Source organism: Amblyraja radiata, chromosome 6 (assembly GCF_010909765.2).
Source record: "Amblyraja radiata isolate CabotCenter1 chromosome 6, sAmbRad1.1.pri, whole genome shotgun sequence".
Lineage (NCBI taxonomy): Eukaryota > Metazoa > Chordata > Chondrichthyes > Rajiformes > Rajidae > Amblyraja > Amblyraja radiata.
The window spans coordinates 53569600-53592785 of NC_045961.1; the positions used below are offsets into that span (position 1 = coordinate 53569600).

A 23186-nucleotide genomic window follows, 5' to 3' on the forward strand; every position below is an offset into this window, starting at 1 on the left:
GAGTCTCTGTGTACAGCCTGGCTACACATGGGAGCTGCACTCTGCTGCCTTAGCCTAATTTCTCACCCATTCCTCCGCATTTGGCTTGGTCCTGGTGGTCTGAGATTCTAAACAGCACTCATTTTAATCGAGTTGTATGTGACATAATGCAGAATATGACACAAAAATAGATATAACCCCCCAAAAAGAAACAAAGCGCTGGAGTAACACTCTGCTGCCTTAACTTCACTTATCACCCACTCCTCCACAGTTGGCTTATTCCCGGTGGTCTGGGATTCTAAATTGCACTCCTTTTAGTCGAGGTTAAGTGTTGTATGTGACAGAATGCAGAATTGGACAAAAAATAGATATAACAAAACAAAAGGCACCGAGCCAATTTCCTATGCATTCGGCTAACTCTCCTTCTATCCCATGTGATCTAACCTTCCAGAGCAGCCTACCATGAGGAACCTTGTTGAATCCTTTACTGAAATCCATATGTACAACATTTTTGGTCACATCTTCAAAAAACTCAATCAGACTTGTGAGACATGATCTCCCACGTACAAAATCATGCTGACTATCCCTAATCAGCCATTGTCTGTCTAAAAGCCTACAATCAGTCTGCATGATCCCGATCTGAAATGTTGCCTATCCATGTTCTCCAAAGATATTGCCTGACACGCTGAGTTACTCCAGCACTTTGTGTCGAGTTTATTGTCATATGCACAAGTACGGTGTGCTATAGGTACAATGAAAATCTTGCTTGCAGGAGCACCACAGGCACATATCTCAGACAACATGCAAAAAATAAGTTATTATGGCGGGCGTGGTGAAACAAAGAGATCTTTATTGACAAAGCAAAGAGCACAGCACACATGTGATTGGGGGAAGGTCAACCCGGGGTTCATTATATATACCAGGCCACACCCGTAAATCTCGTGATGACTCCTTCCCGCCAAACCCAGTCACGTGACCCTGCTCCAAACTCCCGAGGGTTCGCACAGAAAGTGGCATAACCACCGCGTGGCGCCACAAGACCCCCCCCCCCGAACCAGAGGCACGAAAACGAAAGGGCAGACGATCGAGGCGGCCGGACCTCGTGCACACATCCTCCCCCACCCCCCACAAGGGACATAACTGGGGAAGGCGAAGGGGCAGCGGCCGGAACCGCGGACGCCCCCGACGACGAGGCTGGGCCACCAGCACAGATTGACTAAGATCGACATGGGCCAGCTTCAAACGAGCCACTGACACAGACTAACGCCAACCCCCCATGTCCAAAACAAAAGTTGTAAGGCCACGCTGCAGCACCCGGAAGGGCCCCTCGTACGGCCGCTCCAGCGGCGCGCGATGCGCGTCACGGCGCAGGAACACAAAGGAACAGTCCTGGAGAACGTGCCCATCTTCTCCCGCAAATGGACCAACACAGACGAGGGCGGCTCCTGTAACCCACGTGCCAGAAGGCGGGATAACATCGGGAACAAAATCTCCATGAACCGTAAACGGAGCACCATAAACCAATTTCACAGAGGAGGAAGCCAAGTCCTCCTTCGGGGCAGTGCGAATCCCCAGTAAAACCCACAGTAACTCATCCATCCACTCCGGCCCGATGAGCCGCGCCTTGAGAGCGGCTTTCAGATGGCAGTAAAACCGCTCCACCAAACTGTTGGATTGGGCATGATAGGCCGTGGTATGGTGGAGATGAACCCCCTACAGGCGGGCCATAGCGACCACAACTCAGAGGTGAACTGATACCCCCAGTCTGAAGAGATGTTCACTGGTACCCCGAAACGGGCAATCCAATGGGCAGTAAGGGCATGGGCACACGTCACAGCAGAGGTATCAGCCAGCGGAACAGCTTCCAGCCATCATTTGAAACGAGCCACTACCGTAAGGAGATGTGTGACACCCCGGGACGGGGGCAGCGGACCCACGATATCCACATGTATGTGGTCAAACCGCCAGTGAGGCACAGCAAAGTCCTGAATAGGCGCACAGACGTAACGCTGGACCTTGGACGTCTGACACAGAATACATGCCCAGGCCCAGTGAGCGACCTGCTTGCGCAAGATATGCCACATGAACCGGGCCACCACCAACTCAATTGTCGCCCGGATGGAAAGGTGCGCCAACCCTTGGATAACATCGAACACCCGATGGCGCCAGGCGGCCGGGACGATCGACCGTGGCTGACCAGTGGATACACCGCACAGGACCGTAGTAACAGCCGGACCAAACGCCATGTCCTCCAACTCCAGGCCGGAGATGGCAGTGCGGTAGGCTGGAATCTCGGCATCCTCCAGCTGAACAGCCGCCAAGGCGGAATAATCAATCCCCGGAGCGACATCCAGGACAGCACCGATGGCGGGCCGAGACAACATAGAAACATAGAAAATAGGTGCAGGAGTAGGCCATTCGGGCCTTCGAGCCTGCACCGCCATTCAATATGATCATGGCTGATCATCCAACTCAGTATCCTGTACCTGCCTCCTCTCCATACCACCTGATCCCTTTAGCCACATGGGCCACATCTAACTTAAATATAGCCAATGAACTGGCCTCAACTACCTTCTGTGGCAGAGAATTCCACAGATTCAACACTCTCTGTGTGAAAAATGTTTTTCTCATCTCGGTCCTAAAAGACTTCCCCCTTATCCTTAAATTGTGACCCCCTTGTTCTGGACTTCCCCAACATCGGGAACAATCTTCCTGCATCTAGTCTATCCAAACCCTTAAGAATTTTGTACGTTTCTATAAGAGCCCCCCCCAATCTTCTAAATTCTAGCGAGTACAAGCCGAGTCTATCCAGTCTTTCTTCATATGAAAGTCCTGACATCCCAGGAATCAGTCTGACAACGCGTCAGCGACCCGGTTGCTTTTACCCTCGATGTGGCAGATGCATAAACTCCGAGATGTACGCCAACTGACGATGCTGCCGAGCAGACCAGGGATCCGACACCTTCGCAAACGCAAAGGTGAGAGGCTTATGATCAGTAAAGGCGGTAAAACCCCGACCTTCCAGGAAATAACAAAAATGTACCACCGTCAGATATAACGCCTGGAGTTCCCGTTCAAAAGCACAATACTTCCCTGCTTAAGCTGCCAGCTGAAAAAGGCCAGAGGCTGCCAGCACCCATCAATTAACTACTCCAGCACGCCACCCACAGCAGAGTCAGAGGCATTCAACGTCAAGGCGGTCGGGGCGGTAGTTCGCAGATGGACCAGCATTGTCGCCCGTGCCAGCGCCTCCTTGGCACCATCGAAAGTGGCCACAGCTTCGGCGTCCCACGAAATGTCTCGTTGCTTGCCGGCCAAGAACTGAAACAATGGCCGCATGATCCGAGCCGCCGCGGGTACAAACCAATGATTAAAAGTCACCATATCCACGAACTCCTGGAGCCGCAGAAATTGGCGGATGGCCGCCATCTTGTCCGGGAGCGGGATCGCACCATGCTGGGTAACGCGATTGCCCAAGAAGTCGATAGAACTGAAGCCGAACTGACATTAGTCCAGGTTGATGGCCAGGCTGTGCTCACTGAGCCGCTGCCACAGCAGGGGGAGGTGCACACAATACTCCTGGCGAGTGCGACTGGCAATGAGAATATCGCCCAAAAAAATGAACAGAAAGGAAGTGATAATAGCCATCATGTCTTCCGGGCGTACAGGGATCTGATGATAGCCCCGCACCAGGTCAACCTTGGAGAAAAAACGGGCACCTGCTAGATGGGCGGAAAAGTCCTGAATGTGCGGGATAGGGTACCGGTCTGCAGTTTTGGCGTCATTGCGGCGTTGATAATCCCCACAAGGCCGCCAACCTCCGGACACCTTGGGAACCATGTGTAGAGGAGATGCCCACAGATTGTTAGAACGCTGTACAATCCCTAAGGCCTCCATCTGGCGGAACCACCGTGGCGATATGGAGCTTGTTGGGAGGAAGCCGGCGCACCCATGCGTGGAGCGGTGGGCCTGAGGTGAGGATGTGATTTACCACTCTGTGCTTGGGGCTGGTCAAATGAAATTGTGCGGTCAGACTGTCAGGAAAGTCTGCCAGTATCTGTGCATAAATATCGTCCACGGAAGACACCGGGTCACTGCGTGGCATAGCGGATGTAGCGGGGCGTAAGGAGATCGGCTCCAAGGTCGCAGCATGAACGAGGCCTTGCCCCCGCACATCCACCAACAAGAATTGGGCCCGGAGGAAATCTGCACCCAGCAACGGCTGGGAGACGTTGGCAACCATAAAAGTTCAGGTAAAATGGCAGGGGCCAAAGATGAGCGGGACCATACGAACCCCATACGTCCGTATGGAACTGCCATTAACTGCAGTGAGAGAAGGTCCCCGCTTGCCGGAACGAGTGTTTACCCCCGATGGGGGCAAAACGCTAACCTCCGTACCAATGAGGAACCGTCGCCCGAATGTCAGTCCCAAGCGTAGAGGCGGTATTTCAGGCCGACTGCCGTGGCGACTACTGGCGGCCTGCCCTGGCATTTCCCGGATACGAGCAGGGCGGGCGGCGCTGATGGGCCGCGAGACCCCAGTGCTGATGGTAATGACATCACTTCCCCTTACCAACATCGCCCGGGGCAGGCGGCGCAGCCGAATTCCCGGTGGACGCAGGGCCTGGTCTCCGGGCCCTGCAGGGCACTGCTGACACCCAATCGATCGAGCCACCACCTGGGCTGCTTGGAGAAGGCAGGGCTGATGACCGTCCATAAGGATAAGCATCTCACCCATGAGCACCGACGGCTTGCGATCGCCGAGGCTGCCCATGTGCATGAGCCATGCTGCACGGTCCCTGCGGCTGAGCACAAAGGTACGCAGGAGTAGCTCTTTGAGGCCCTCGTATTTGTCCTCATCAGACAGCGCGCATAGGTAATGGACCAGGCGACCTGCCGTCTCCTGAACTAACGTGCCGACCACATAATAGTACCGGGTGTCATCAGCTGTGATGCGTCGGATGTGTAACTGGGCCTCGGCCTGCTGGAACCACACTTGGGGCTGCGGTGTCCAGAACACGGGCAGCTTCAGGGAGACAGCATTCTGCTGGGCTGGATTGACAGCGACCTCGGGCTGTTGAGGTTGATCGTTGGCTGCGTCCATAGTTTAAATCCAAAATGACTGTTTTTGATCGTCGGGGTCACCAATATGGAGGGCAAATAAGCAAGCCATGCATGGTGAAACAATGAGATCTTTATTGACAAAGCAAAGAGAACAGCACGACACGCGAATGGGGGAAGGTTAACCCGGGGTTCAATATATATACCATGGCACACCCCTAAACCCCGTGACGACTCCTTCCCGCCAAACCCAGTCATGTGACCCTGCCCCCGACTGCCGAGGGTTCGCACAGACTGCCTAACCACCGGGTGGTGCCACATTATACATAAATTCTACAAGGCAGGGAAATAAAAAGACTGCAAAAGAAAAAAGATATGAGTGCAAATCCCAATTAGAAAACAAGTTTATAGCAATGCAGAAGATTGTCTGAATTGTGACTATAGACACAAAATAAAAGTAACTCAGCGGGTTAGGCAGCATCTCTGGAGAAAATGAAAAGTTTTGGGTCGGGGCCCTTCTGTAGTGTTCAGTGGCTGAGATAGGATTAGGGTTGTGCAAGTTATTCAACAACTTGATGGTTATAAGAAAAGTAGCTATTCCTGAACCCAGTGGTGTGGAACTTCAGTCTTCTATACGTCCTACGCAATCGTAGAGGAAGGAAGAGGGCACATCTGGATGGTTGCGATCGATGAAAAGTGCCGTCTTCTTTCGGCAGCACCTTATGTAGATGCCTTCGATGGTGGGGAGGGATGTGGTCGTGATGTACAGGCAGAATCCATCACTCTCTGCAACCTATTGTGTTTCTGTACGTTAGAATTGCTGTACCAGGCCATGATGCAACTAGCCTGGATACTTGCAACAATGGATCTAGAAGTTCGTTACGGGTATTTGGTGAGATGACAAATCTCTTTAAACTTCTAAGAAAGTAGAGCCATTGGCACACCTTCTTCATGTTACATCTACGTGCTGGGCCCCGGACAGGTCATTCAACATGTTAGTGCCTAGGAATTTGAAGCTGCTAACTTTCTCCACTGATGACCTAGTAATGAAAACTGTAATGTGGTCTCTGCCCTTCCCATTTCTGAGTATAGAGGAAACAATTCAAGGAGGTTCTCAACCTGTCTCTGAAAAAATACAGCAACCACACTGACTCATAGAACATAGAATGGTACAGCATAGGAACAGGCCCTTCGACCCACAATGTCTGCCGAATATGATGGCAAGGCTATTGCTTATCTACTGCACATAACCCATATCCCTCCATTCTCTGCATATCCCTATGCCCATCCAAAAGTCTTTCAAATGCCACTAACATATCGGCTTCAACCACCATCCTTGACAGCGTATTCCAGGCACTCACCACCCACTGTGAAAAAGCATGACCTGCACATCTCTTTTTTTGCAATTATAATATCAGTAGTACATAGAACAGTACAGCAGGGGTTCCCGGCGAGGTTTGTTGGTTAATTGACCTCTGTAAATTGTTCCTGGAGTGGATGAGAAAGTGGGATAACATAGAACTAGTGTGGTCCGGTGATCAATTGTCGGCGTGGATTCAGTTGGCCGAAAGGCCCATTTCTGTGCTGTATTTCTATACTGATCCAAGACAATTGTCCTGAATAGTGTTTCAGAAATATTCCTGGATGGTGTTTCAGAAACTTTATAGATTAAACCAGACGTCTGCAAGAGGATACATCAGCATCTTTTCAATCCATCATTGTGCCAGATAATGTAATAGAATAGTACAGTCCAAGGAAAGCAAATGTGGTTTTACCATCCAATGAAAAGAAATTAAAGATATACATCAAAAGAACAACCCCGCATTCAAACCTTCTCTCATCGACAACACATATCAACAATGGGATAGACTGGGGATTAGGAAAGTAGGGGATATGTATGAATTGGGTAAACTGTTATGATTTCAACAATTAAAATTTAAATTTAAATTGAAGGATAATCAATATTTTAAATATATACAGGTATGTGACTTTATGAAGAAATATACACATAGATTTCAAACTATATTTTTAGACCCTTTAGAAGAAGCAATGAATATTAAGGCTGATTCACAAAAATTAATATCATACTTTTATAATAATATATTATATAGAGAATCACCCTCAACAGAAGCACTAAGGGAAGATTGGGAACATGAGCTAATGATAAAGATCTCGAAGGATAGATGGGAAAAGTATTTGATGAATACACATAACTGTTCTATTAATACAAGACATAATTTAATTCAATTCAAATTATTACATAGACTATATTATTCAAAAACGAGGTTGAATAAATGTTATCCTAAACGTCTCTCCCAGATGCGATAAATGTTTGTTTCAAAACGCTAATATAACACATTCATTTGTAGGATGTACAAAGTTGAATACATTTTGGAGTGATATATTTGATATATTTACAAAGCTCTTCAAGTCAAGAATAGAACCCAAAATGGAATGGATTATATTTGGAATAATAGGAGAAGATACCAATTTAAATAAAGACCAAAATGTTTTTTTTAATTATGGGTTAATAATTGGAAAGAAATTGATACTTAAATTTTAGAAAAATACAGCCATACCAACTGTTAAAATGTGGATTAGGAATATGATGGACATAGCACGCCTTGAAGAAATGAGACTCCGACTAATAGATAAATATGACCAATTCTTAAGGAGTTGGTCTCCTTTCATCGACTTTTTGGAATCATGTGATGCGGCGGTACCATAAGGATTGCTGATTTCAGTTCATGACGTGGATAGATCTACATCTCCGAATATAGATTTGAAAAATTCTCTTTTAAGGGGCCTTTTCTTCTATTTCTACTTTCCACCTTTTCTTTTTTATTTTATTTTTTTATTTTTATTTTTTATATACACACTTCACATTTTTCTACTTTCTACCATCTATTTTTCCACTCTTTCCCCTTTCTATTGTTTTCTTTTTCTTGTCTTGCTTACTTCCTTCTCATAACATAAAACCAGAGGTTGTACATGGAATGGATTATGGTATGACATAGTTGGCACCTAAAATTAGGTGCCACTGTATTGTTTTGTATTGTATTAACTTCTAATAAAATAAACAAAAACAAGAACATAATTAACTCCTGTTCTACAGATGACATTAGTCTTTGTAGTGATGTGGTAAATGATGAATGAAGCGTATTCATCAAGAAGAGAAGGCGGAATATGAACTATTAAAAGTCTGCAAATGGAGACAGTTGATTTCAGTGGTTTGGAAAGAGTTCTGTTCGGAATTTGGAACATTTAAGGCTAATATTGTATGGAACAAATACATGGACTGCAACAGCTATAAATACTGAAATGGCACCAAAGCACTAAAGGAAAAGTGACTCAATCATGGAATACAAAATATGTTCAAGATAGTATTAGATTTAAAGAGTTGTGATCTCCTTCATTCCAGGGCATGTGTTGCCAAACCAAGCCCTTAATAATTAGATAGTTTGTGGTCTCATACAGAAAATGCTGATGGTCAATACAATGCACTTATGGCACTACCTGGTTCGTTCATACTGAGGGAGGAGGTCATGCCTACCATGTACAAGGAGGGTTTTACAGGACAAGGATAATCCTCTAATCCACTGGTTCCTGATTCCAATCCAGGTCTCTGGAAGCTAAGAGGGAAGTGAGAAACATTGAAAGTAATGTTACAACCAATATTTTGATGTACAAACCAGCCTGGAGGCACATTCCAAAGATGCTATCTCAATTCATATTTTAACAGTGCCAAAGAGTAGGAGAATATAACTTTTCATGAAAGTTTCCATGAAGGAACAACATCGTTGAAAGCCAACTATCAATCAATGAATAATGGAACTAAAGAACGTCAGTCTGAAAAAGGGTTTCGGCCCGAAACGTTGCCTATTTCCTTCGCTCCATAGATGCTGCTGCACCCGCTGAGTTTCTCCAGCATTTTTGTGTACCTTCGATTTTCCAGCATCGGCAGTTCCTTCTTAAACATAAAGAACTAGATAAATGTGATTTATTGCCCAGTTGCTTTGAGGAAAGATTATGTAGAACACGTCGGACTTCATGAGGAAAATAGCCTTTTTAGTGATCCATGTTTTACTTTTGGTGATTACAGAAAAACCTTCCAAATAATGTGATAAGGGCAGTAGATAATTTTATGGTTCAAAGGAGAAACAAAGTACTTCTTTCATAGTCCTTTTTAAACATTCACAATATTTTTTTTACTCATCCAATAATCAAAGCATTTAGAAGCAAACCAAAAGCAAAACTAAACTGAACTAAAAACTGAAAATGCATTCTATCGCCACATGCTCAGTCCCTTCCCATTTACATCAATGAAATTTGTAGCTGCAATTGAATGTCCAGGTCCAATTTTCACTATGGATCTTTCAAACACATCGATCTTCATTCCCAATACAATAATAGCTTGAGGGCCCTTTTTTGTTTTTCACATAAAAAGAGACTTGAAAAAGGCCGAAGAGGTTTCTGTGCTGTGTAGCTCTATGACTATACTTCCAGATAAATGCAGTTTTCGATTTTTGACAATATCGTGAAATTGGTGAACTTTTTCCACATTACAATAAATGCTCCCAAGATAGACACTATACTGCTTTCCCTGCCCAACAAAGATGCAGTTTGGGAATTCATGCAACATTTGCACCTTGGCTTTCCAACACATGAAGCTCTGCACCAGGAGCATTATGCTGCTTACAGACACAAAATGCTGGAGTAACTCAGCAGGTGAGGCAGCATCTCTGTAGAGAAGGAATGGGCAACGTTTCGGATCGAGACCCTTCTTCAGTCTGATGTCAGGTGAGGGGGTGGGATAAAGATATAATGTAGGCGGAGACAGTAAGACTAGTAGGAGAACTAGGAAGGGGATGGGTGAGAGAAAACAAGGGCTATCTGAAGTTAGAGGTCATTGTTCATACCGCTGGGGTGTAAACTACCCAAGCGAAATATGAGGTGCTGTTCCTCCAATTTGCGCTGGGGCTCACTCTGACAATGGAGGAGGCCCATCACAAAGGTCAAATTGGGAATGGGAGGGGGATTGAAATGCTGAGCCACCGAGAGATCAGCTAGGTTAAGACGGACTGAGCGGATGGAAGGTAGAAGGTGAGAACAAGGGGACTCTGTCCTTGTTACGAATGGGGGGAGAGGGAGTAAGAGCGGAGCTGTGGGATATCGAGAAGACCCTAGTGAGAGCCTCATCTATAATGGAAGAGGGTAACCCCCAAAAGAATGCAGATGGGAAGAGGGGATCCCCCTAAAGAATGCCGATGGGAAGAGGGGAGCCCCCTAAAGAATCCGATGCCCTGCTATGGAACACCTCATCCTAGGCGCAGATGCGGCGTAGACGGAGGAATTGGGAGTAGGGGATAGTCTTTACAGGAAGTAGGGTGGGAAGAAGTGTAGTCAAGATGGCTATGTGAGTCAGTAGGTTTGCAGTAGATTTTGGTCAATAGTTTGTTTCCTGTGATGGAGACGGTGAGATCTAGAAATGGGAGGGAGATGTCTGAGATGGTCCAAGTGAATTTGAGTGCAGGATGGAAATTAGTCGTGAAGTTGATGAAGTTGAGTTCTGCAGGTGTGCAGGAGGTAGCACCAATGCAGTTGTCAATGTAGCATAGGTAGAGTTCGGGGATAGGGCCAGTGTACGCCTGGAGCAGGGATTGTTCGATGTACCCTACAAAGAGGCAGGCATAGCTAGGGCCCATGCGGGTGCCCATAGCTACGCCTCAGATTTGGAGGAAGTGGGAGGAGTCATAGGAGAAGTTGTTGAGGGTAAGGACCAGCTCAGCTAGGCGGAGGAGAGTATTGGTAGACGGAAATTGGCTGGTTCTACGGTCGAGGAAGAAACAAAGGGCTTTAAGACCCTCCTGGTGGGGGATGGAGTTGTAGAGTGACTGGACATCCATAGTAAAGATGAGGGAGTGGGGACCTGGAAAACGGAAGTCATTGAGGAGACGAAGAGTGTGTGAGTTGTCTTGGACATAGGTAGGAGGGATTGGACCAGGGTGGATAGGATGGTGTCAAGGTATGTGGAAATTAATTTGGTGGGGCATGAACAAGCAGAAACAATAGGTCTGCCAGGACAGTTGTTTGTGGATTTGGGGAGAAGATAAAATTGTGTGGTGCAGGGCCGGGGAACAATAAGGCTGGAGGCTTTAGAGTCTTTCTTGCGCATTATGCTGCTTAACGTACGACTGTGGTCCTTGATTCAAAAGCCAGGAAGTTAACCATTAATGGTTTTTGTATGGCAGGACAAACTCATCCATATTCGGTTCCACATATCTTATCTTGCAGGAAATCTATCCTTGTAAGCCTCTGTTAAATTTAAGAGCACATTTAAGGAAATTATATCTTGCTTTTTAATAGCGACCTTTGTCACTCAAGGACATGTCAAAGTGCCTCAAAACCAATGAAGCTCTTTTCAAGTGGATCTGCTACAGAAATGGGTGGAGAAATGGCAGATGGAGTTTAATTTGGGCAAGTGTGAGGTATTGCACTCTTGAGAGGTCAAATGTGAGGGGAAAATATTGGGCAAGACCCTTAATAGCATTAATGCACAGAGGGATCTTGGAGTCCATGTCCATAAGTCCCTGAAAGTTGCACATTAGGAGATTTAGAATGGTTCATGAAAGCATATGTTATACTTGCTTTCATAGATCAGGCTATTTATTGAGTGTAAATAAGTCATGATGCAGTATAATTTCTTTGGTTAAGCCGCAGTTGGAGTATTACGTGCAGTTCCGGCATTACAGGAAGAATGAGGGGGCTTTTGAAAAATATACCAGATTGACGTGTAGGAAGGAACTGTAGATGCTGGTTTACACTGAAGATAGGCATAAAATGCTGGAGTAACCCAGCGGGACAGGCACCATCTCCCGTTGCTTGTCCATTGCGGTACAGGGAGACCCCCTCTCCTCTGACTCAGTCTGAAGAAGGGTCTTGATCCAAAATGTCACCCATTCCTACTATCCAGAGATGCTGCCTTTTACCAGTCGGATGCTTGTATTAGGGGGTACTAGATGCAGGAAGAGGTAGATGGACTTTGATTGTTTTCTCTGAAATGCCAGAGATTGAGGGAAGGCATTGAGTACATAAAATTATCAGAGGCATAGATAGGGTAGAAGGTCAGAACCATTTTCCCAGTATGGAAATAGCAAAGCAAGCATAGCATAAGGTGAGAGGGGCAAAGTTTAAAGGAGATGTGCAGGGCAAGTTTTTCTTCAGAGTGGTGAGTGAGTGAATGTGCTGCCAGGGGTGGTGATGGAGGCAGATATGATAGTGACATTTAGGAGACTTCTGGATATGCACATGGATATGCATGAAATGAAGGGATATGTAGGTATGTTACAATACTTACCTTCAGCGGCGCTGCAGTTCTGCCACAGGCCGTGTGCGCGATTTTGGCGCCTTTGAGGGGGGTGGGGGGCGGGGTTAAAAAAAGGTATTCTCCTACCTTGTCCTGGATTATATTTTGTTGGAGTGCAAGCTTTTGCTGAAGAATTGTTCCGACGGCCGTTCTGTGTTTTTTTTTTTTAATCGCCCGACAAGTTCAGCGCTGGAGTAATTTTAAAATCTGCTTCTAAAGCCATCAACGCCGACAACGGGGACGGATTTCACGTACGGGAGAGGTAAAGGAAAGCCGTTTATTTTATGTATAAAAGTGCTCCTTAAGATGCCTTTAATTCACATTTTACGTTGCGAAACGGTGATTTTTTCCCATACGAACCAGCAGTATTTTTCCTGCCAATATGGGGTTTAAATTCACCGCAACCACAACGTTCCAAATGATCGCGTTCCAGAAAAACCCACTCGCAAGATGATTTAAATGGCCATTAATTTACAGGTATTAAACATTAAATTCCTTCCATTTGGCCTATAAATTCATGACAATGAGATTTATAAATCATGTTATATTGTGAATTCTTGTGTGAATGTTATTTGGACACTTAGGCTATTTAAAAATGTTCATCTATTCTTAAGAAATGGATAGATGTTTAGCTCTAGTAATTGAATTTTGTAATTAGCTACAATTAGGTAACTAACTAATTATATGCTTTAATTTCAAGTCATCTAAGTAAGATTGTTTCATATTTGTTTCAGAATGCTTCAATCTATAATAACTGAAAATTTCTTTCAGTTCTCTTAATTTTTAAGAAAGTTGTGGGCTTTTGACTGTCCTCGATCATAGCTATTGAGTTAAGTCAATGGAAAAGCAATAGGGAACAAGATGCTAATTTCCGAGTATGAAAATGGCCATAACGTTTTTAATACTGAAGATATGAAAGTGAATTAGGTGTCAAATTAAACTTCTTTTTATGCTTTATCTGATGGGATAAATTACAGACTTGATTTTTAAAATCTCAAAATTTTGTAACATTGCTAATATAAGTTACGTGCAGGCATATAAGAGTTGATCTTGACATCATGTTTGGCACAGAAATTGTAGGCCGCAGGACTCTTCTATTTTCCATGTATGACTGGGGAGATTTTTTAATTTGAATTTGCTGCTTCAATCTTACTTAACAATTGGAGTGATTTCCAGTGTAAAAATCCAAGATCATAAAAAGGCCTCTTCTTCAGCCTCTGGGTCACTCATTTGAAATGTTACTCCCTTAAAACTTTCGAAAAGGGTATTCTGGATTATCAAACTCGGAAAACAGGATGGAGGGGGAGACTACACGTGTCCACTCTATTCCATTAATTATCTCCCAATGACGAAGCTGCAAATCAAAGATCTTATAGTCCGCTATAGGATCTTTGCTGCAAATGTTGCTGGAATATGCAGCAAAACACAAAGTGTTGGTGGAAGTTAGCAGATCAGGCAGCATTTGTGGCGGGGACTGGGTGCTCTGCATGTTTAGGAAGGAACTGCAGATGCTGGTTTAAACCGTAGACACAAAATGCTGGAGTAACTCAACGGGACAGGCAACACGAAGAAGGGTCTCCAACCCAAAACGTGACCCATTGCTTCTCTCCAGAGATGTTGCCGGTCCCGCTGAGTTACTCCAGCACTTTGTGTCGATCCGCGCTCCATGTTGCCTCAGGTGGCGATGAGTTTCTGATCCTCCGCCAGTTGGAGGCTTTTCCACACCAGCTCGAGTAGGGAGGGAGGGAGGACGGTGTCCGGAGCTTTCTTCATTCCCCATTCCCTTGTTATTTTCATGCCGATTAGTCGATGGCGGCGACGGCTGGGGGGAGGGGGGGGCGGCGGTTACTGACGGACATTATGGGGCAGCCGCGCTGTGCCGGCACCGGATGTGGAATGCCGCTACCGGAAGTCGGGGAATTGACGGAGCGACGGAGAGGCCGCGAGGAGCCGGCGTGAGGGGTAACTGGGGGAGAGAGGGAGAGTAACAGGGAGAGAGGGAGAGTAACAGGGAGAGAGGGGGAGTAACAGGGAGAGTGGGGGTAATGGAGAGAAAGGGGTAACAGGGAGAGAGGGGGAGTGAGAGGGAGAGTGGGGGTAACAGGGAGAGAGGGGGAGTAACAGGGAGAGAGGGGGAGTGAGAGGGAGAGTGGGGGTAATGGAGAGAAGGGGGTAACTGGGGGAGAGAGGGAGTAACAGGGAGATTGGGGGTAATGGGGAGATTGGGGGTAATGGAGAGAAGGGGGTAATGGGGAGGGGGGGGTGACAGGGAGAGAGGCGACAGGTAGGGCAGGGGAGAGGGGGTAATGGGGAGAGAGAGGGAGTATACTTGTGTATACTTGTATTTATACTTATGCATTTTAAATATGTATGTCATGTTTTATACTTTGGCAGTATAACAATGTTTTTTTATCATGCCAATAAAGTTTTTAAATTGAAATTGAATTGAGTAACGTGGAGAGATGGTAGGGGAGAGGGGGGTAATGGGAGAAAGGATAATGAGGAGAGATAGGTAATGGAGAGGGGTAATGGGGGGCAGAGGGATAACGAGGAGATAGATGGTTAACGGGAGGGAGCGGGGTATCGGGAGGTAAAGCGGTAACGGGGTGAGGAAGGGAGAGTAGTAATGGGTTAACGTGAGGGAGGGAGGGTGTAATGTGCGGGAGAAGGGTAATGTGGGTTCACTCTCATCAACTCCCCCCAGCTCCCATCAACTCACCCCGCCCCCGCTCCCATCAACTCCTCCCAGCTCTCTACCTCAACCCCCCTCCCATTTCCCCATACCTTCCCCCGTTCCCATCAACTCCCTATACAGCTCAGTGACCCCCCCCACCCCCATCCATTCAGCCTCCACTTACCAGGTTTCCACCAACTCTCCATCTCCACAACTCTCCAGCTCGCCAGTCCCCCTTACCCCCTCCCCCCCTTTCTTGATTCATCGATTTTTCCATGAATTTGAAATTGCCATTCATTCACATACAAAGCCAGAGTGTTGGGTGGGGGCTGATGCTCCTTTCTCTGTACTTAATGTGTACTATTTTGCATTAATGAACCTAGATAAAGATTTGGAGACCGACAACTGTTTTCTTAATACATCAGTAAAGGCGCTTCAAGTCTCTGCCCAACTTCTCGTAAGGTAGGCCACTAATTCAAAATAGAAATCTGAGACTCTTGAATCATGGATTCTCCATAAATTCTGAAATTTGTGCTTCATTCACTCATACAGACTAGGGTGCTGGAGCAGATGCTAGTACTTCTTTCTCTGTATTTCTGTGTTTTTGCATTATTGAACCTAGACTGAGACATTTTGAGACTAAAGACTATCGTTCTTTTAATGCATCAGTGCCAGCACAGCAAAGGTGCTTCAATGTCTCAGGAACCCTTTGAGATGCCTGTGTTTTTAATTTTCACCCTACCTACTGTGGGTAAACTTGGTGCTGTGGCTGAAAGTGAAGTATTCTTAGATATTGGGTGAAAAATATCTGGCATTAATTCATTTAGGGATTATCTCTGTTTATATGCCATTCTTTTACTGGATTTTTTCCTGGTGCTTTAATAATCTTGCACAATAGGTAAGTTAATAGACAATAGGTGCAGGAGTAGGCTATTCGGCCCTTTGAGCATCGCCATTCAATGTGATCATGGCTGATCATCCCCAATCAGTATCCCGTTCCTGCCTTCTCCCCATATTCTCTGACTCTGTTATTTTTAAGAGCCCTATCTAGCTCTCTCTCTCTCAGCTCCAGAGAACCTGCCTCCACCGGCAGAGAATTCCACAGACTCACCACTCTCTGTGAGAAAAAGTGTTTCCTCGTCTCCGTTCTAAATGGCTTACTCCTTATTCTTAAACTGTGGTCCCTGGTTCTGGACTCCCCCAACATCGGGAACATGTTTCCTGTCTCTCGCGTGTCCAAACCCTTAACAATCTTATATGTTTCATTGAGAGTCCCTCTCATCCTTCCAAACTCCAGAGTGTACAAGCCCAGCTGCCCCATTCTCTCAGCATATGACAGTCCCGTCATCCCAGGAATTAGTCAATAATTTGAAGTTGTCAAACTTCAAATTATATTCAATCGCCAGTCCACATAATTTATTCCTCGACAATGTTCTAATCCAAAACATTCTTTAGTGCTCTGATATTTTGTGCAGGTTTTTGCATTATTGCAAAACATGCAAAAAAGCCTGTTTTTTGTTGTTGACATTTTGACATTCTAAGATTGCCCCTCTGAATTTGAATATTTTGCAATAGTTTTTAAAATCTTTTTCCTGTTTGTCCATGTCAAAATAATAAAACCAAACTACTACTGAAGTGGGCCACTTTGTATTTCATGTTTACATTATATAAAAAGTGGTGATCCAAGGTGTGATGTTAAATTTAAAAGATAATGGTGTTAAATTTAATTGGGTCTTTTTTTTTTCCAATCATGGGATCTTTCTTGAAACCGTGTGCTCTGGGTTTTAGTATTGCATATGGACTTACAAAGAGTTTGGAAATGTCACTTAAAATATTTTCATTGCCAGCTTTGTTAATTTCACCACCTTCAACGTGATCCCATTACCACTCAGTCACATCTTCCCATTCCGTAGAGACTGTTCCCTCTGCATCCCTTATCCCTTTCCATTCAATCCATCCCTTCCCCAGGCACTTTCCCCTGCAATTGTGGGAGATGTCATACCTGTTCCTACACCACATCCGACTCCTCCATCCAGGGCCCCCCACAACTCTTCCATGTCAGACAGAGATTCATGTGCACCTCCCAAACCTGACCTACTGCATTCAGTATTCCCAATGTGTGGCTTCCTTTACATTGACGAGGCCAACCTTCGACCAGGTGACTGTTTCGCCAAACACCTGTGCCCTGTCCACCAAGGCCTGCTCGATCTCCCAGTTTCTAACCAGTTTAACTTCCCATTCCTGTTCCCATACCAATCTTTTTGTCCTGGGCCTACTCCATTGCCAGAGTAAGGCCACATGCAAGTTTGTTCCACTCATGTTCTACTGGGGGCCTTGCATCCCAACAGTATGAACATTGAATTCTCCAACTTCAAGTAATGCTTCCGCATGTCATCTTTTTTTCACGTGGTCCCCCCCCCCCCCCGGCCAATATGCTCCCACTTCTCCCACAATATCTCTCCATGTCACCCGGCTCGTTCCCATTTCCAAGTCTGCCATTTCTTCCTTTTTTACCCTCGTCCCCTGCAACCCACATCTCTCCCTCCCAGCTTTACATTTCACTCCTTTTCTTGCTTGTATCCACCTAACTCTTGGAGGCTTTGTCCTACCTATCTACCCTCTTTTATTGAGCATTCCCCCTTATTCAGCCCGCTCGCTCCCGACTTAAGAAATGTCCTGACCTGAAATGTCACATGTCTATACCTTCACCAGATGCTGCCTGACCCACTGAGTTCCTCCAGCACGTTGTGTTCTGTGTTCAATTTCACCTGTTTTTGTTCATAAATAGGAAGAGGTCAACATTGTGGTATATGAATTAAATAAAACTTGTGAAACTTTGAAATCTATCTTTTATTTTAAAGTTCTTCAGTTATTCAGTTATTGATTAGATCTGTACTTAAGGTGCAAGATTCCCATAGGTTAAAAAAAAAGTTTTGTTTATTATTATTGTCACATGTTTTTGGCTTTTTGATGCGTGCTATCCAATCAGCGGATCCAATCCAATCAATTACAATTGAGCGATCCATAGTGTACAGATACGGGATAAAGGGAATAAAATATAGTGCAAGATAAAGCACGTCTTTGGTGTTTGCACCATCTCTGGCTACTTGGGAAAAGCTTCCAGTGTGGCAACACTTTGAAATGGTTCAGCAGCTTTGTCCTCTTGGTCAATCAGCAACAAATTGCAAATAAGGACAACTAGGCGAATTTCTGCAAAAATTACTGGGTGCGTAGTTTTCAAGGTCATTTATGGTAAACATGGTAAATCATGGAGCAAATTTTCAAAAGATGGAGTTTGTGAAATGGCAAATCATGAGGTTTTTTTAAATCATATTGTCTGGTCATTTCTATAATCGTATAAACCTTTTTGTTTTCTCAACGTGCATCAAATTAATTTTATAAAGCTGAGTTGATTAGTTGTTACTTGATATTTGGTCAAACTGGCAGCACTATTTATTACTGACTGAAGACGAATGAAATTAGGATACAGATGACAGATTTTTGCATTTGTTAAGGTGAGTGATTTTCAAAACTCAGTTTTGATAATGTTAATTGCAATTGTTTAATTATTTTGGTATAACACTTCCAAGTTAATCAAAAATCAGAAAATAGAACTTATTCAGATTTCTATGAACCAGAACGTAACATTTTCTTAAGAATGCTGAAAATTAAGGCATGGATTATGATATTTAATTTTGTTTAAAAATAAAAGGATTGTGCTTTATTAAATGACCAAAAGATAATTTGTTTAGTTTGGCATTGTCTAACTGGCTAAAAGAACAGCAATTAAATGTTGACAGAAGAGACTGTAGATACTGGGATCTGGAGCAAAAAATATAATCTATTGGAGGAATATGGCAGGTCAAGCAGCATAGGGAGTAGGGAGGGAGAGAAATTGTCCATGTTTCGGGTCAAAATCCTGATGCAGGGTCTCACTCCAAAGCATTTACAATTCCTATTCCCCCACAACCCAGATTCCTGTTTTTATGGAGACTGCAGATGCTAGCTGACCTGCCATGTTACTCCAGCACTCTGTGTTCTCTCTGTCCCTATGTCCTGCCACTTGTCCCAGTCCCCTTTTAAGTTGACTATCCTAAAATAGCTGTCCTAATTTGCTTTTTTAAATTCATTTTATTTTATTTTCATTCCATTAACTTCTAATGGCTTTTTCGAAGGACAGTCCAGATCATGTCAGTGTTCTACTTCCAGCCCCTAGATCTTTTGGTACTGATTTTAGACTTGACCTCTAGTCAGTGACCTACCCAATGCAAGAGCATCTCTAGGATGTTAGCATATTGTCCTGAGGTGAGATTAAGCAAACCGTGCCTATACCTTCAGGTTCAGAAGAATAAGAGCTAATCTCATTGATAGATGCAAAACTCTTGTATAGTTTGACAGGGTAGATGGGAGAAATTAAGATTTTCTTAACATCAGTTCTAACTCAAATTCTGATGTATCAGATTCACAGAATGTTGATTGTCCTCTGTGCGCATTGCTCTTTACAGCTAGTGACCATATCAGTATTTTCATGAAGAAATCTCGCATAACAATTAGTTAATAGCTCTGCAGGATGCAGCCTCTTTTGTAGTTATTGTTGTAACCTCATATAACATGGTTTAAATGAAATCAAATGTTTGCAGGAAAGACTGAGCTTTTCCTATGCTTTTTTTACCCATGTGATATTTAGATAAGTTTCCAATATGTATAAGAATTTTACATTTTTTTGTCTCGCATTTCTGTTCCGAAAACCCTTGATGTAATCAAGATCATTGTGCCCAACCTTGTTCGATTAAACAAGCTTCAGTTAACTAGCTTGTCTTTTCAGTTTTTTTAATGTTATTTTTAAACTTGCTCTTGTGCATTGGAAAGATTCATACAATATTTTGGAAAGTTACTTGCTGAATTTTGTGTATCAATTTGGGTGTTTTTGTCAACCTTACTTATGAAAAGTAATAATCACCAAACAATTGCCATAGCAAGTATTAGTGTGATTTTGAAATTTGGTAAGCATGTGTTTATTTAGTTATGAGTTTGTGCACAGGTCTTCATGCAAATTTAGTGAATTTTATGCAATATATTCTATAAGCAAAAAATATTTTAGTTGGATCGATTTTATTATTAAACTAAAACTTAGTTACCAATATTCTTACAATGGCAATCCGATCATTTTCAAGTTAAAACTCCGGTGAGATGTTGATAGCTAGGTTTCAATTCATGTGGAACTATTCTTTAAAATATGACACACCAAATGATTATTTTAAATTTGTGCCTGTGTATTGTAGCTTAAGTTTATCGCCTATCGCCTATCTAGGAATCTATGTTAAGGTTTTGGATATCCGCTAATGATATCTTCAACTTTTATTTTAACAGCTTTATCTGAGAAGTTCCTGATATGTGCTTCAGATCACCGGTGAGATGGTAAAGGTTAGCCTATGGCCCAGCATGATGGATAGACAGAAGACCAAGACTTGTTTGCCACTGAGTGGTCCAGGCACTGATATAAATGTGTCTTCCATCCACACGGTGGGGTATTTGGGAAAAGTCAGTAAAACTGTTTATTCCTCTCTCAACTGCACAAAGTTCTAAATTTTATTACACTTCTAAATTATTTTTGATCTATTATTATTTCTGGAAAAGATCAAGAATTGTGGAACAATCTAAGCTCACCAATGGTGACACGGAAATCTTGCACAAAGTGTTATGGCGAAAGATTTTACTGAGGTGAAAACATGGTAAAATGGTATTCCTCTGAGTGATAATTACAATATACACTTGAGGACATCCATGACTTGCTTTCAAGTGAGAACCAGAATATGAAAATAAACTTGGTATATGTAATCTTTTCCATTTGAATGAATGAAACCACTATATTAAATGGGTTTAGGTTTCTATTCAGTCTTGAAATGATGGATGGCATTAAACATTTCACTCTCTGATTTTTCTTTTTTCCCCAATAAAATTCTTTATTGTAAAGTTTTTCTTGATACCACTTTTTGTTTCTATGTGCAGTTTTTTCAAAGTACTTCACTAGATCCACATGAATATTGTCCAGTTTGTGCAGCAAAAGGGAAACGGATGGTCCTACGCAGATATGGTATCAGCTTTGAAGAATCCATTCTTCTTTGTACAAATCCACAGGTACTGAATATTATCGAATTTCTTTTACAGAAAGACACAAAGTGCTGGAGTAATTCAGCGGGTCAAGGCAGCATTTCTGGAGAACATGGATAGGCAACCTTTTGGGTTGGGACCTTTGTTCGGACTCTGGAAGTCTGAGGAATGGTCTCGACGTGAAATGTCGTCTATCCATGCTCTCCAGAACTACTGCCTGACATGTTTAGTTACTCCAGCACTTTGTGTCCTTTTTCATAAACTTTCTGCAGTTCCTTGTCTACTTAGTGAATTGTTTAATATTTTTGGGGAAGAGATTTGAGCTAGAATATTTTGCATGTCATCAAGCTAATAGAATCCTTTTTACAATATTACAAATCGGCCATCTTTTTAAAGTCAAATTTTTCAGTATTGCAGTGCTGGTAATTAATTGCATCTACTGGATATTTCTATAATTACTCTATTAATCTAGAATTGTAAAAATACATGTCATTATTTTCCATCTATACCAGCAGACTAATCTGACATTTGATTGTTACAAATTTCGCGGGGGTAGTTCTGACATTTGTAGATTCACTAATGTTTCTGATTTTTAAGTGAAAGTGTGTTATTTTCTTTATAGTGTTTCTTTCCTTTGGGATGTAAACCATTGAATGAGATCCTAACTTCATCCACCTTGCCAAGCCTTCAATCATCACTTTATAGTGGGGAGAGCATATATAAATCAAGCGTGCTGATTCAATCGTCCAAACAGAATGTGAAACGACAAAAAACTTTGAATTGTAGTAACAAAGACACTTGGGATAGTTTCAGTAGTCTATCCAGGGAAAGTGCTTTTAAGTTTACAGCCAGCAGATTGAATAAAATAGACAACTTTATTCCTTATTCAAATAATGGAAGCAATCATCAGACAGTTAATTCTGCTGAAGTGCATGGAACAGGTGTCACAAATGAGCCAATTCATGTGGCTCCTGGACAACTATGTGGCAAAAGAAAGGAGCCATCGACTGAATCTGAACATTCTGAATTGGAAGTTCCTAAAGAGGAATTGTCTATCGAACAATTAATTCTTCAGTGGAAGAACACAGCTGCACTCTGCTGGCTAGACTGCATCTTAACAGCTCTGGTCCATTCGAAAGTACTTCGAAATGTCATAACCAATCTAGGAACAGAAGTGGAATCTCCAATTAAGAATCTATGCACTGAGTATGACCAGGCATGTGCACTACTGTCTAGCAGCCAATGTCGTGGAACAGGTAGGAAGTGATCATCGGTCTTCTATGTAATATCAAGGAACTGCAGATGCAGGTTTATACCAAAGATAGACACAAAATGCTTGAATAACACAGCGTGTCAGGCAGCATCTCTGGGGGAAATGGATTGGTGACATTTCTGATCGGTACACTTCACCTTGATTATAGAGGGTGGGAAAGAAAGCTGAGAGACAGGAGGGGCAGGACAGAGCATGGCCACCAGTAGGTGAACACAGGCGAGGGGGTTATTTGATAGCCAGATTGTTGGACAAAGGTCAGAGATGAAGAGACAGATTTGAGCCCAAAAGGATAGAGTTGCAAATTGTGAAACTCAAGGGTAGAAAAGTTGCGTATTGTGTATGTATAAATGGAGGTAATTGGTCATCCATGTTGTGCTTCAGTACACAAAACCTAATTCCTGCAAACAATCCTTTTTTGGGGGAAGTTGAAATAAACTTTTGAATACATTTGTATTCTCAACAGTAAGTGAAAGCTTCAAGCACCATAGCATGGTAGATCTATCAAAGGAAATACTTTGATAACGCATTAAGAATTCAGCAAAAGGGGTGACTAAGTTGAAACATTTGAATCGGAAAGTTGGTACATAATTTGGACATTTCTGTGACCAAAACGAAGATTGATCCTGACAAAGATTTGATGGGCTTGGAACTGTATCTATTGATTCAAGATACAAGATACATTTATTTGTCACGTACCAAATGGGACAGTGAAATGTATGGTC

At 43.5% G+C, this 23186-nt stretch overlaps 1 protein-coding gene across 2 annotated transcripts in view; it reads left to right on the forward strand.

Moving 5' to 3' along the window:
- The first annotated feature begins 14280 nt into the window (after positions 1-14280).
- The window catches only part of uspl1 (ubiquitin specific peptidase like 1), a 30631-nt gene continuing 21725 nt past the window's right edge, over positions 14281-23186 (forward strand). The window contains exons 1-5 of one of the 2 annotated variants that reach the window (XM_033022854.1): positions 14281-14368; positions 15464-15542; positions 20451-20621; positions 21090-21218; positions 21814-22447. In XM_033022854.1, the coding sequence (XP_032878745.1) occupies positions 20496-20621; positions 21090-21218; positions 21814-22447 (889 nt within the window). In that variant the 5' untranslated portion in view covers positions 14281-14368; positions 15464-15542; positions 20451-20495. The remainder of the gene's footprint in view (positions 14369-15463; positions 15543-20450; positions 20622-21089; positions 21219-21813; positions 22448-23186) is intronic. The other variant, XM_033022855.1, reaches the window with a different exon arrangement.